We start from the raw sequence: 13,815 nt of genomic DNA, 5'->3' as shown, positions 1-13,815 counted from the left end.
CCTCCAAGATTTGTTTTTAGGAGACATCTAAGTTCAATCTAATTTGTATTATACGGTGACAAAAATCTTTTCATTTTTCAACCAACTAAAAGTTCTATAACTATAGTTTCGATGGAAAGGATTTGAATCTATAACTAATTTGAAGGACCACTACTATATTTTTCAAATTAAGAGCTATCATTATATATATATATATATATAATAGGATATTGATATATATATATATATATATAAATGTTTGTAGTATAAATACAAGCTGTTTCCGGAATAATAGGAAATTCATCAAATATTATCCAATTCTAAAATTTTCTTAATTCTTCTAATTAAAAGTTTGCAAATGTGTTTAGTGTTTGCTATGTGTGTTAATTAATGATTCCCATTCTCACGCAAACAACTATCACTACAAAAAAGTTGACTAATTAATTCTTATATTATAAAAATATAAATATGGAAAATATTGAAGTCAACCACTTAGATAAGTAAAACATGTTGAATTGCTTACCAAAAGAAGATTAGTTAAAGTCAGATAAATATAAACGAAACTTGTCAATATTGGAAAAATATTGATAACTTTAGGAAAATATTTCATTTTTAAATTATAAAAAAATTAGAGAGTTATTTTTTTAAAGTAAAAAAACACGATATCATAATCCCTTCAATTGCATCCTTCCAAAAACCTAAAATTCCTACAGAAAGCACTTTCTGTTTTCCATAAATAAAATTCCAACTCGAGCCCTGTGCAGAGGTCTCGATAGGATTTCCTGTGCGGGCTGCTTTATCCACGGTCAGGCCATGCACAGTGGAAAATCTGAACCGTTGGATTTCGGTTATGTTTCGTCCGTTAACCCGACGCCATCGGAGGGTGTAAAAGAATTCTGTATAAGAAATTCCTATGAGTCGTTGATTGGTCAGTTACATTCTTTGCATTCTATGCGTGCATCCGTTTCGGCAAGTATGCCTTCATCGGACAGGAGTAAACTCCAGCTCCACGTGTGCGCAGCATGCCATTTTTGGATAGAAATCCCCGCCGAAACGGGCCCGGAGACGTCCAAGGTCTTCTATTTAAGGACTCGCCGGCGCACAACTACCAGCGCCGCCGCCGCCGCCGCCAGTAATATTCGAGCACTAAGTACCAGGCCGCGCGCGCGCAATGACGAGGGAGACGAGGACGGAGGTAGTGATCGTGGGCGGGGGGCCCGCCGGGCTGGCCACGTCGGCGTGTCTCAACGTGCTGTCGGTCCCCAACGTGGTCCTCGAGCGCGAGGCCTGCACCGCCTCGCTGTGGAAGCTGCGGGCCTACGACCGCCTCAAGCTCCACCTGGCCAAGCAGTTCTGCGAGCTCCCGCACATGCCCTACCCTGCGGGCACCCCCACCTTCGTCCCCCGCCAGCAGTTCGTGGACTACCTCACCGCCTACGAGCGCCGCTTCGCCCTCGCTCCGGTCTGCTCCACCCTCGTCGAGCACGCCGCCTACTACGAGGCCGCCGCCGAGTGGCGGGTCACCGCGCGCGACGTCACCACCGGGGAGCTGAAGCTCTACCGGAGCAGGTTCCTGGTGGTGGCCACCGGGGAGAACAGCCAGGGGATCATCCCTAGCATTCCCGGGCTGAAGAGCTTCAAAGGGGACGTCGTGCACTCGAGCATGTTCAAGTCCGGCAAGGACTACGCCGGGAAGAGAGTGCTGGTGGTCGGAAGTGGGAACTCCGGCATGGAGATCGCCTACGACCTGTGCAACCACGGCGCCGAAACTTCCATCGTCATCCGCAGCCCAGTAATAATTAATCTCCAAAATTCTTTACAGTTTTAATTTCTGTGATCTTATCTCTTGATCTTCACCTTGTGCTGCAGGTTCATGTGTTTAACAAGGAGCTGATATATCTGGGCATGGTCTTGTTGAAGTACCTGCCCGTCGCCGTGGTGGACGCCCTGTTGCTGCTCATCGCCATGTTTAAGTACGGCGACTTGTCAAAGTACGGCATTGTGAGGCCTACCAAGGGGCCCTTCAGGACTAAGCTCGACACTGGCATGTCCGCCATCATCGACGTCGGCACCGTCGGCAAGATCAAGACCGGAGAGATTAAGGTTAATTAATTTCATGCACATGCACATATATATATACCACGTACGTACCATATCAATATCAATTTAGATAATGTTATATATATATGTACGTGTATGAATGAAGGTGATCAAGGGAGAGATCAGAAGCATCAAGGGCAATGAGCTCGAGTTTACAAATGGAGAAACCAACTATTATGATCATATCGTCTTCGCCACAGGGTTTCGAAGCACTGCTAAGAATTGGCTCAAGGTAATTCGTATATAGATAGATAGATAGAGAAAGACAGATATTAATTAGTATTAGTATATTACGATCGATATATAATTGGTGATGAAATTAAAGGATGACGATAAGTTGATGGATGCGAATGGAATGCCCAAAGAGAAGGCCCCGAACCACTGGAAAGGAAGGAACGGACTCTACTGCGCGGGCTTCATGCAGTTAGGCTTGGCAGGAGTGGCCATGGATGCTCAGAACGTCGCCAACGATATCAAGAAACATTATGCATAATTAAGATCGATCGATCGATCCATCAATCATTCGATCGTAATTAATTAATTAATTAATTAAGATAGATCATCCAAAACAATAATGTGCGTGATTTTTAAACAAACAGTACTAGCTAGCTAGCTAGCAATAAGATGGACGGACTGAGAGTTCTCTGCCTCGTTGTTTTTTTTTATTTTGTTGTTTAATTTTGTTTTGAGTGATTAATAAAGCAGTCGTTGTACGAGTGTCTCCATAGCTTGTACGACTACTTTTTAACTTTGTATCCTTTTGCCTTCAAAATATATATCATGAGAGTTTATATATATACACACGCACACACACACACAAGTAATCTATCACTTGCATCAACAAGAGATGGTGTACAATTTAAATATACATGGAATAACATTTAAGTTAAAGGTACACAAACACTAGCTATATATACGATCGAGCTAGTTAGACTGGATGTTTATTTATGTATACAAAGCGCAAGAGACATTCCCTTCGATGTGTATATCTTCCCGTGAGGTGGCCGGATGAATCAATGCTAGAAAGAAGAATATGAACTGATCGATTTGTTAAACACCAAATCAGAACATACAACCATCATTGAGCTAGTAGTGAGGATGTTTGCATTTTGGAGGGTGAAACCTTGGATAATTGGAAGAGGAAACCCTTGCCGAAGGTGCAAATTTATGTATGGAATGAATACTGTGTTCAGAAAAACCCGCACTACCCCCTGCACCAATGAAGCAAAGCAACAGTGAAATCGTAGTCAGAGAAATACATAATTGGAAGAAAAAATTAAAATTATAAAGTTGCAAAAATATTACAAAACAAATAAAAGAAACATGAGAAATTATGTTGTCTGAATTTTGAACGACCATATGCAAATGAGTTCGACAAGGATATTCCTGTGAATTGCATGAAAAGGGCATTGAGCAGCTTTTTCAACCAGATAGACATACCACAACTTCAAGTTAGGAAACATACAACTTAGCCTCTGTATCAACTTGGTCATATTCATATTAATGGATGCCTTCATCGCTCAGTTACTCTCAATATGATGCACAGTTGTACGAATGGATTTGACTGTTCATCCTTTTGTGTAATTATCATAGGATTATGATTGGTATGGACAAACCAACTAAGGTGGATTTTTTTCTCTCAGATTTGCATGCAACAAGAGAATCTCATTGATATGAGAACACCAATAACCATTCGGTTACATGATTCCAAAGAGGAGCAGGATATCAGTTGATCAAACCTTACCTGTATTAGAGACATATGAAATTTGCCTACATCACTCCACTTCAGAGAAAGGGTGAAGTCATCTAACCCAACTTGACCAGCTAGATTGTTGCCAGATATTGTGACTGCTCCAGAGACATGAACCACCTATAAAGAGCAAGTTTCCGTATCATACATACTGTATGGAAGAAGTGATTTCTTGAAAATCCAAACGAAGAGTTCTGGGAAGTGGAGTAAGAAACTTGATTCATGATGTAAAAATACTCAAGAGTTCTCGCGTGATAGCACAGATATGCAAATTCTCATAAGAATGGTGTTGGTAGTGAAGTGCTAGAAAAAGTGAAATAGTAGATTTGTGTGTATATATGGTGGCAAAAATAATCATTTGTAACAGCCCCGGATATACATCGAACAGTCTGTAGCAGAAATATAAGAAGGAACAACAAGGTTATTCATTGAGTAATAGAATTGACAAACCAAAATAAATAAATAAACTACATAAGATCGGATTGTCGATCTACAAAGTTTAAATATCTCTAAGCAAACTGCTAATATTTTATACCTCAATGATAAATGAAGTTAATGAACCATAATCTCCATAATTCACATGGCACTGATAAAAAATTTTAAACTAAACTTTAAGTTGTTCCTTTACTAAGGGATCCCCTCTTGTATAAAATACATATGATACCTTTGTATCTATACAATTCAAAGTTGCTAACTTCCGATAGCGGCACAACTGAAACTTTAGTATCAATTTCCATTTTCTGTGATGATAAAAGTTTTAATTTTTTTAGCAACAAGAGCAAAAACACATTGAATATATTATTCAAGAGTTCTAGAAGTGATGAGAGTAGACAGCAGTTAGAGTAAAGCATACACTTCCAAGAAAGAGCTTCTGTATGATAGAGCAACAATCTCAAGACTAGCTTTCCTATATTGTGAAGTGGCGACGTTATAACAAATGGAGAGTATCACAACTTGTGGTTGCAACACAAAAGTGGCCACCTTAATCAGTTATACCCATTTATGGAGATTCAGGATCTGAAGCTCAAACTGAAGGCATGAAACAAGTAGCTACTCCTACTGCAATTAGGGATTTCTTTTAAACCACAGCCTAGCCAAGAATTCCACCTCGATTCCTCTCTACCAGAGAATTCATGAATCTAGGCACACATTAACGAATGCCATATGAAGCAAATGATCCAGGTCAGTCCAGAGGAAACAGTTAAGTAGGCCAATAAGCTGTTATTAACAGTAGATAATAATGCACTTAAAGAAAAAGACCTCCAGATAAGAAAGGTCCAAATTATGATTCAAATAACTTGATTAAGTTAGTCTGCGTTATCGCATAAAAAAACATATTCTCATGTCACTACATTGAAGCTTAATCTAGCTCCCGTTCAATTGAACAAAAGACATCTCAATTTCACATTTCTGTAATAACTCAGATTTCAATAATCAAGAAGATATTCTGAATTTAGCCAGAAATTATCTCACTTCATCAAGGTGGCATAAAGAAACATAAATATTGTAGCATACCATGTAGTAGATATAATGAAGGAAGAATTTAATGGAGATAAAATGGTTACCATTGATATGCATGCAACAGGAGTTCTTGCATCGCCATCCAAGACAATAACAGTCATATCTAAAAAGGCCACAGCTCCAAGTTTTTGTGAGATTATCCACACATCTGGAGGAGAAGTTAGTGACATGTTCAGTACCATGTCATCATTAGGGTACTTCTTGTACAATTGGGGAATAAGATATTTCCAGCTGGCAGTGTTCAGAAGAGACTGCTGAGGTACCTTGTCAACCATCCAATGCAGCACACCGGCCTAAATATACAAACACAAATTACTAAGGTCAAGATAATTTATATGCCGTACTAGCAGATGATTAGCTAGTAAATTCCAAATCAAAAAACAGAAGACAGAGAAGTCTTTCACAGACACAAGATGCCATCATTTTTTTCCAAGTTGAAGCCCAAAATTTGATTAATGACCCTAAACTTGTGAATGGTTAAGCCCACATAGGCATGACAGCAGCATACTGTAACAAGTCCTTCAAGCTGACTCTACTAATAGACCATGGAAATCCACCAAGAAAGAGCCTTCCTAATAGCTCACGGACTAGCCATATTAATAGGCCATGGAGTTCACTGATGTTAAGTAAAGATTACCTGGAAGTATATGACAGATGCAGAATTAAACACAGCTTCATCCAGTGAAATTGAAAGCATTTTTTGTGTCCCATAACAAGTATATGAGAGCTTAGACGTCTTGTGAAGGTAATTATGAGCATAAGTTTTATCTGACGAAATGAACAAGCCATTAATATCCAGCTCAAGAGAAGAATTTGTGAGAATTGGGTCATTCACAAATGTGACATTTAGAGCAGAGACTTTGTCCACATCAATTTTCTTTGGAAGAGTTTGCAGTAATGAATCAAGCTTTTGTGCCCCTTCGACAATCTTCTGTGTAATTGCATCTTCTACAGCAATTTGGATATGATTTGCAAAAGCATATACAAACCTAAAAAGTATGGACAGAGAAAACAAGATATTTTAGTGAATAGACTCCCTTACATGGAACAAGAATAAACAACTTTCTAACAAAGTAAACAAATGTTCAACTAAGATGACTTACTGAAAGAGCATGGGATAGAAGATTGGAGATTCATGTGTTCTAAATGACTCTAGAAAGTTTAACCATTGGTTCCTTAATCTTTAAACTGTGGATAATTGGAGATTCATGGGTTCTGATACCAGCTCTATTGGCCTTTTCGTGAAGCACTAGGTGATCTTGTTTAATTATATTATGCAATATGCACAAAGTAGATGTATATCTCATCTCTCTGAATATTGGAACATGCAAGCATCTTAAGACAAAAATCGTTATAGTATGCATAGTTGAATTTAAATATTGATGTCCTTAATGAATGAACCATGTACCCTTGGTAGAACCAAGATGCTCCTCCATCCAAAGTTATGACTAAATTTTCCATGTAGCAACCACATTGTGCAACAGCCAGCTCCAGTGTTCCATTCTTTCTGCCCATGATCATGGTTAGCCCCACTTCCATGCCTTCAACCTTGCTTCATAAAGCAGAAAAGGTGTATATATCAAAGATCAAAAGTGATCCACAACAAGAATCAAATACTTAAATTCTAGAAAGGAGCTATGGTGTTCAAAAGAAGAAAAACATTTTTATGGAAAGAGAGGAAAAAGGAAAGCTGGAAAGGGAATCTCATAGTAATGTATCAAAAATGTCTCTGCCAATCACGAGGTAATAACTAAATATGAAGTAATAATGTGTTCATCACTGCAATTTTTACAGGTCAAGATGATAAACAGTTCACACGCACCTCATTTAGCTACGTTCTAAAGTTTAATATATATAATAACAAATAAACGTCAACTCAATCTATATCTTGCCATCCATGAAAGCTGAAAAACTACGAAATAAGAAATTGCTATAATCTATGAATATTCGGTTTCTCTTCCATGGTACCTGAACAAAGGCTCTCCCTTTATCAGAGATTTCGATAGGGATAAGCCAAGTACTGTAAGAATACGACCAATCAAAGCTCAAGCTCGCGGTGGCTCCGGAGGCGACGATGGCAATCCCGGACTCCCCGGGCTTGACCGTGGAGGAGGAGACGTCGATGGATGAGAGGGTGATGTTGGCAGCCCGCATGTGTACCCATCCGATCAAAGGAATGTGCACGGACTTCTCGATGTCGTGGAGGCGGAGCGGGATGAGCGACTCAATCGCCCGCTCCACGAGCAGGTCCTTGGCGAAGGCGAGACCCGACTCGGAGATCGCAGCGGAGATGTATCCGACGTCAGATTGCGACACGGAAGAGTCCAGCGCGGAGGAAACCGAGAGGACGACGAGGAGGAGAAGGACCGGCGCCATGGGCGAGAGACAGAAAGGGCTAACTTTCCTTGCTCGACATCGCCGTTTGGATGATTGCGGTGTTTCAGGAGAAATTTTACTTCCACGCCCCCATAATTTCTGATATTTCAATTAAAAATGCCAAACTACTTCCCTGGATTTTCGAACTCTTTTTCATTTTGCCACTTCAAGTTCTAAATAATTCGGGTGTTATAAATATATTTAATATTCAATTCGATAACACTTATTTATATTTATTAAATAATAAACTTAATTTGTTAAAGTTCATAATTTATAAATCTTATAAAATTTATATTTATAAACTTATTTAGGCAACTTGATTTTTTTTTTAAAAAAAGGCAAGAAATGACTACAAACAAAATCTAATACAAGAACGAGTGGGGCCCAGTGGACACCCCAATCGGATTGGATAACCAGTTGCAAATAATTGCTTGTATTATTGGTTCAAAGTTAAATCGCACTAATGCCTAATTAAAATAACCCTAGCCACTACCCGCCTCATAAGTGGATTAGACCTTCTGGTCCCACAGGTTGGCCTTTTACCAATCCAATCACTAGACGGCTAGAAAAAGTGTATATTGTGGGTATCTTCAGTTTTCATCTTAATTTATTAAAAATTAATAATTTTAATAAAAAAAATTCTATAAACTCACAGCTTGAAACCAATTTTTTAGTTGACTGAGTGCACTAAATCACGCAGAGGCAAAGCTATTCCACTCTCTTCTGTTAGTGTTTGTTTCCTCTCCTACGCCAACGCGACGGCACAAGAACTGAAGCAGTCTCTTAATTTGCACGGTTCACTTTCGATCTCCTCCACTGCACTGCACTGCACTGAAGCAGTCTTTTCCCTGGCCAATGCGTCCCGTTCCTCTTTCACTCACTCTCAGCAAAGCAGGATAAGAAAATCTATGGATGGTCTCGCGAGCATCCAGACAATTAATTGCATATGTTTCTTTAGTCGCTTTCTTCCACCAGTGACTTCCAGCGTGATTGTTTTGCGCTCCAACTAATCGCCATGTCAGAAATCACCACCAGATCCACAAATTTCTGATGATTATTTTTTTTTCTTTCTTTCTTTCAGAAAGCGTCTTTGATTTGCAAATTTTGCTGAAGGAACAAAATATACAGTGACTCGAAATGTTTTCTTATGTCGTTATACAGGGAGAAGGCAAACGGGGAAGTGTCTACAGGTAGATGACGAAGCGCATGGCTTCGCCGACCACCAAGTCGCCTAGCTCGGCGGCGTGGAGTCGGCCCGCCGCGTCCGGGAATTCGTCGGCCCGGCTGGCGAGGCAGGAGGCGGCGGCGAGCGGAACGCGGACGACGGCCAGCAGCGCGGAGAGGCCTTCGCTCCACGGGCGGCGGCGCGACGCGCTGGCAGAGGCGGCTTCCTCGTCGAACACGCGCGCGCTGTGGCGCCTCCCGGGCCACTGCGGGAGCCGCCGCCTCATGGCTGCCAGGAGGTTCGGCATATACAGCTCGCTGCGCCGCGGTTGCACCGAGGCTCGAGGGAGAAGAGATCGATGAGAACGAGAGGAGCCGATGGTCCTGGCCTGTTCTGGTTTGGTTGTGTGGGGGGCGTTTAATAATAACATGCTGGTGGAGAACTTTGGCCTCCTTTAAATCATAAAATATAAACTTTTTTTTAAAAGAAAACGAAAACTTAAAGTTACTTTTTATTTTAAACTTAAATTACTGGACAATTATCATAATCCAGTTTGCTGGGGCTTGAATAGAGTGTAGGAGTTGGAGATAATAATAAATTTATAGAATCTAAAATTCAATTTATCTTAGAGCCAGGGGCGGCTCATCCAGAAGGCCCTATTTTTTTAAAATAATTATTATTATTTTAAAAAATATTCAGATTTTTTTATTCAGATTTTAAAATTTTTTTTTACCTTGCCTTTGGCAAGAGGCTGTTTCTAGAATTTGAACTCGTGACTTTTAAGTCAAATGACAACAACTTTACCGTTGCGTCAAGGCTCCCCTTCAAATAAGTAAAATGTTTGAAGTTTAGCAAAATAGATTATTAGGATAATAAGGAAGGAATGAGAGGAATACAAAGAAACTAGTAAAATTAGAATTTAAGAATTAAAAAATATCAAATATATTGAAATCATGCCAAAATCTTTATAAAATTTAATAACCATGCCAAATCTCTATAAAATCTAATGATCATGTCAAATCTCTCCAAAATCTATCTAAAGTTAATACTTTTTTATTCAAAATATATATATATATATATATATAATTAATTTTTTTAAAAAAATGTTGGGGCCCTACTTTTTTATGCTTACATTTCATTTTTCTTTATCTTGGGCAGGAGAGAGGTCAATCTCAACGTATCATATAAAGAGAAATGAAACCAACATGACACACTGCATGCAGTGGATCCCACATTTATATAATGGGACCCACAGGCATGCAGTTGAGTGTGTCATGTTGTTTCATGTTGGATTTTTTCATGTTATATATCATTGTTCCAAGATAAAGGCCTCCTCTTATAAGTTATAATTCAATATTAATCAATCATAATGTCATAAAACTCTCTAAACTATCATACACATAAGAGTTCGTTTTCCATTTTTGCATTCACTTTTCCAAGAATCCATCTAGTCCATTCCATAAATCATGGCTTCTTGCAAAAATGTTGGTCAAGTCAATTCTCTTAAAGAAGTTTCACAATGGCATCCCAAATTTCTAGCACAACTCTGATTAAAGATTTGAGCAGAACAATATCTATAAACTGTCCACCAATCTGGTTTAAAAATTGAAAACTGGAGCTCAAGTAGGCCATGAACTCCTCCAATTACTCAAAAGTCAAGTAGCATTTAGTAGGCAAGGTCAAGCACTAAGCGAGCAAGAGGAATAATGGAATACACTGAACCAAGTCTACACCACAAATTTTTTTGGGTGAATAAATTTTCAGATGAAATGGTGCAGTCCCAGTGTTTGACAAATTGATACTTCTCCAGTAACGTCTGCCTCTTGCTTGATGCCTTATCACAAGAATATTTTTCCATCTTTCATGGCAAGCTCGGCTGAGTGCACATGCCTCCCTCCCCCTCCAGTTCGTAGGTTTTCATTAGCATGCCCAGCTTTGACACAGAGATTGGCCTAAGGTGAATGTTAGGCTTACTGGCCAAAAGCTTGTATGCATGTATCCAGCTCTGACTGGTTTTGCAAGTGGATGAGTGTGGCCATAAAGCAAAGCAGCCTTCAGTGGAATTTTTCTTTTCTATCTACCATTTGTGTGATCTTGGATGCTTCGCATCTACTTTTGTGGGTTCTTTAGGGAAAGCCTTTTTCTTTTTGGTAAGAATAGGTTCAGGTAGGAGGTAATGGTCAGCAAGTAAGCATCATTTTCACTGTAGCAGATTTCTGTTTCACTTTCTTTGAAATTGGCAAGCATGTTGTGGAAGCCATCAGAGAATCACTCTCTTCAGGGATTTTGATATAATGTATGACAAATGATCTTCTTCATTGTTAGGCAATTAGCAGTGAGTATGGTTTTTGAACATCATCATCTTCATCTTTCCCCTAGTCATCAGATGGATCAACTGGAAGGGGTTCTGAAAAGTAGTAGTAGATAAGATCTGGACTTCTTCAAAACACTTCAATTGTGTTAATCCCATTTGATTAAATTTATTGAGCACAAAGAGAGCATTTTCATGATCTGCTTAAAAGATTGATGCCTGTGCCAATCCATTTGAGCATGTTAACTCGCCTTCTTGTCTCAATTGTTCCATCTGTCTGCCCCATTACTCCGATCAGATACTGGCCTCTTCGATGGTTTCGGCATTAATTTCTTCAGATATATCGGATGAACCTCTGGAAGAAACATTCGGATTCTCTATACTATTGCTCGAGTAGGCTTTTGACAAGCATTTGATGCTTTAGATTGCATTCTACCATGTTCTTGGTGTTCAAGACTTCCTGATGATGTATGAGGACCACTCTCAGATGGATCCCTTTTCGCAAGCTTCTTCAGAACCTAGTTATCATCATTAGATGGGGTTTCCCTTGCTGGTTCATGATCTGATTCATCTTCCTTGCTATGTTTTATATCATTTTTCCAAATCGCTTGACTGAGAGAGGATTGCTGACAGAAGTCTATCACCAATAATAACAACACACAGAAAAGAGATCTATCGATTTCTGCTGACCTTTCCATCACCGATTTCATTAAACTCAGAAGAGTTCGTCTAGATCACAAAAAGACAACAAACCGACAAAGGGAATGCGCTTCCCTTGCAGATCATTCGACAGGCAAGATCCGGTCCAACTTCCACTACCGAGTAGAAGACAACGAAGGGCGAAGGTCCGCACTTAACTGGATATTTTCCCGAAAGGCGAAAAAAGGCAGATCGGGCCACACAAGAAACGACGTAGAGGAGGAAAAAGAGATCACAGAGAGGAACTGCTCACCCGAAAGGTCCGCCCCTCCTTTCGCGATCGAGAGGATGAAAGATAGAGGCAGCGTCCGCCCGCCCAATTAGCTGCGCACGAATCCCGTCCACCAGTGATCGCTCAACTCGATTTGACATGGGAAATGAGATCCGAGCGCACCCTCGCAGTGGACTGGCGGCGAAAGCCGCAGTGGACCGGTGGCGGTGGGAGATGCTTCAAATTTCAAAATCACGGCGGTGAAACCACCGACCGGACAGATTTACCGATCGTGTTCGTGTGGCAATTAATAGGAAGATAATGACTGTTGATTATTTGATAATTTACTTAAACCGTATAGTCAATTTTCATTTAAATTTTATGTTTATCAAATTACATACTTAATTCTCATTGACTCATCAGTCACTACGTACGTGTCCATGAATTTTTTATCAGATTGTCACAGACCTAATCAACAATTGATTGATCATGATGCATCAATAAGTGTAAAAATTTAATATCTCAATCTGTATACGAGGATATATTTGGAAATTTGAACAAAGTTAATGAATTTGATTTGATTTAAAGTATTTTTGAGATAATTATGATATCAATAAGTTTTAGTCAAAATTTATTGATATATGAAGAACCTCAAAAGTCAAAATCATTTTAAATTATAACCATTACATTCTTGTGAATCTCCTAGATGTAATCATACCCTCCTACTTGAATTTCACAATCTAAATTAATAGTTGTTAGTTTTTGAAATTTTCATAGTCTTAAACAATTTGATACAAACTCATTTGAAGAACATATGTATGTAATACTCACTCACCAACAACATTAAAGGGTTCTTACGACTTCGTTGGTTCAAACTATGTTAAGATTTTGAATTTTTTTAAATATTATAAGTTTTTATTAAAATTCATTAATGATCTTAAGTATCTTAAAATTTCTTCAAATTAAATTCATTGTAATCCTTAAATCATCTTGAGTATAATCATGTTGTTAGACTTGAATTCTACGACCTAAATTGAGAGTTCTAAATTTTTAAAAAATTTTATAATCTTAAAATAATTTAACACAAATTTATTCATCAATAAGTTTGTGAGAGTCTTCTGATTAAGATCATTTCAAAATTTTAAAATTTTAAATATTATAAATCTATTAGTGAGTCTTAGTTATCTTAGAAATCTTACAACCACTTAAGTCAAATTTATTATACTCCTTCAACTTTCTAAATACAACTATGCCCTTGTACTTGGATATCCAGATGGTATTAAATTTGTTAATACGTTAAAATCAACTAACTACTACGGTAGGTGATCGTAGTCAGATACATAACAGTCGAGGAATAAATTAAAAGCATCGACTATTGATAAAGAAAGTATTTTGATAAATATAAAAATTTGAAAATACAGTCGTAGGAAAAGTTCGTAAGCAGTTTAGTAAATTGCCGTTGATTATTACGAGATACCCGCTTAATGTCTCACCCCACACTCAATTGTGGAACCCGCCAAACAAGAGTAGTTGCCCCGTGCAATGACGAGGTTGGTTGGTGGGTAGGCTCGATTTAGTAAAAAACGGGGACGACGACATTCAAAGGAGTATAATGTTTCATGATCATCCGACAGGGCGGCGGCCGGAGCTGAGTCAGACGACGAGGATGCCCCGGTGACGATGGAGGACGGCAGCAGTACATC

At 39.0% G+C, this 13,815-nt stretch overlaps 2 protein-coding genes across 2 annotated transcripts; one reads left to right on the top strand and one right to left on the bottom strand.

The window, feature by feature from the left end:
* Positions 1 to 1,150: 1,150 nt before the first annotated feature.
* On the top strand, positions 1,151 to 2,572 carry LOC141837556 (putative indole-3-pyruvate monooxygenase YUCCA10). Its single transcript, XM_074724936.1, has 4 exons — positions 1,151 to 1,771; positions 1,849 to 2,082; positions 2,186 to 2,311; positions 2,405 to 2,572. The coding sequence occupies exons 1-4, from the start codon at positions 1,151 to 1,153 to the stop codon at positions 2,570 to 2,572; spliced, it is 1,149 nt and encodes a 382-aa protein (XP_074581037.1).
* A 328-nt stretch (positions 2,573 to 2,900) lies between these two features.
* Positions 2,901 to 7,765, bottom strand: LOC141840102 (putative BPI/LBP family protein At1g04970). Its single transcript, XM_074727998.1, has 6 exons — positions 7,319 to 7,765; positions 6,759 to 6,898; positions 5,988 to 6,339; positions 5,395 to 5,643; positions 3,824 to 3,949; positions 2,901 to 3,290 (listed from the first exon to the last, which is right to left on the bottom strand). Exons 1-6 carry the CDS (start codon positions 7,724 to 7,726, stop codon positions 3,099 to 3,101), a joined length of 1,467 nt encoding a protein of 488 aa, XP_074584099.1. The 5' UTR covers positions 7,727 to 7,765; the 3' UTR covers positions 2,901 to 3,098.
* Between the last annotated feature and the right edge of the window lie 6,050 nt (positions 7,766 to 13,815).

This window comes from Curcuma longa, chromosome 11 (assembly GCF_044706935.1).
Source record: "Curcuma longa cultivar G26 ecotype Majalengka, Jawa Barat chromosome 11, ITB_CL_G26_1.1, whole genome shotgun sequence".
Lineage (NCBI taxonomy): Eukaryota > Viridiplantae > Streptophyta > Magnoliopsida > Zingiberales > Zingiberaceae > Curcuma > Curcuma longa.
Note: the sequence above shows the minus strand (reverse complement) of the source record. Positions and strands in the feature narration are given on the sequence as shown.

Coding starts and splice junctions, on each gene's coding strand:
- LOC141837556 (XM_074724936.1), top strand. CDS start 1,151: ATGACGAGGGAGACGAGGACGGAGGTAGTGATCGTGGGCGGGGGGCCC. Junction 1,772..1,848: donor CCATCGTCATCCGCAGCCCA/GTAATAATTAAT, acceptor CTTGTGCTGCAG/GTTCATGTGTTTAACAAGGA. Junction 2,312..2,404: donor CTGCTAAGAATTGGCTCAAG/GTAATTCGTATA, acceptor ATGAAATTAAAG/GATGACGATAAGTTGATGGA.
- LOC141840102 (XM_074727998.1), bottom strand. CDS start 7,726: ATGGCGCCGGTCCTTCTCCTCCTCGTCGTCCTCTCGGTTTCCTCCGCG. Junction 5,644..5,987: donor CATCTGTCATATACTTCCAG/GTAATCTTTACT, acceptor TTGTATATTTAG/GCCGGTGTGCTGCATTGGAT. Junction 3,291..3,823: donor TTCATATGTCTCTAATACAG/GTAAGGTTTGAT, acceptor TCATTGGTGCAG/GGGGTAGTGCGGGTTTTTCT.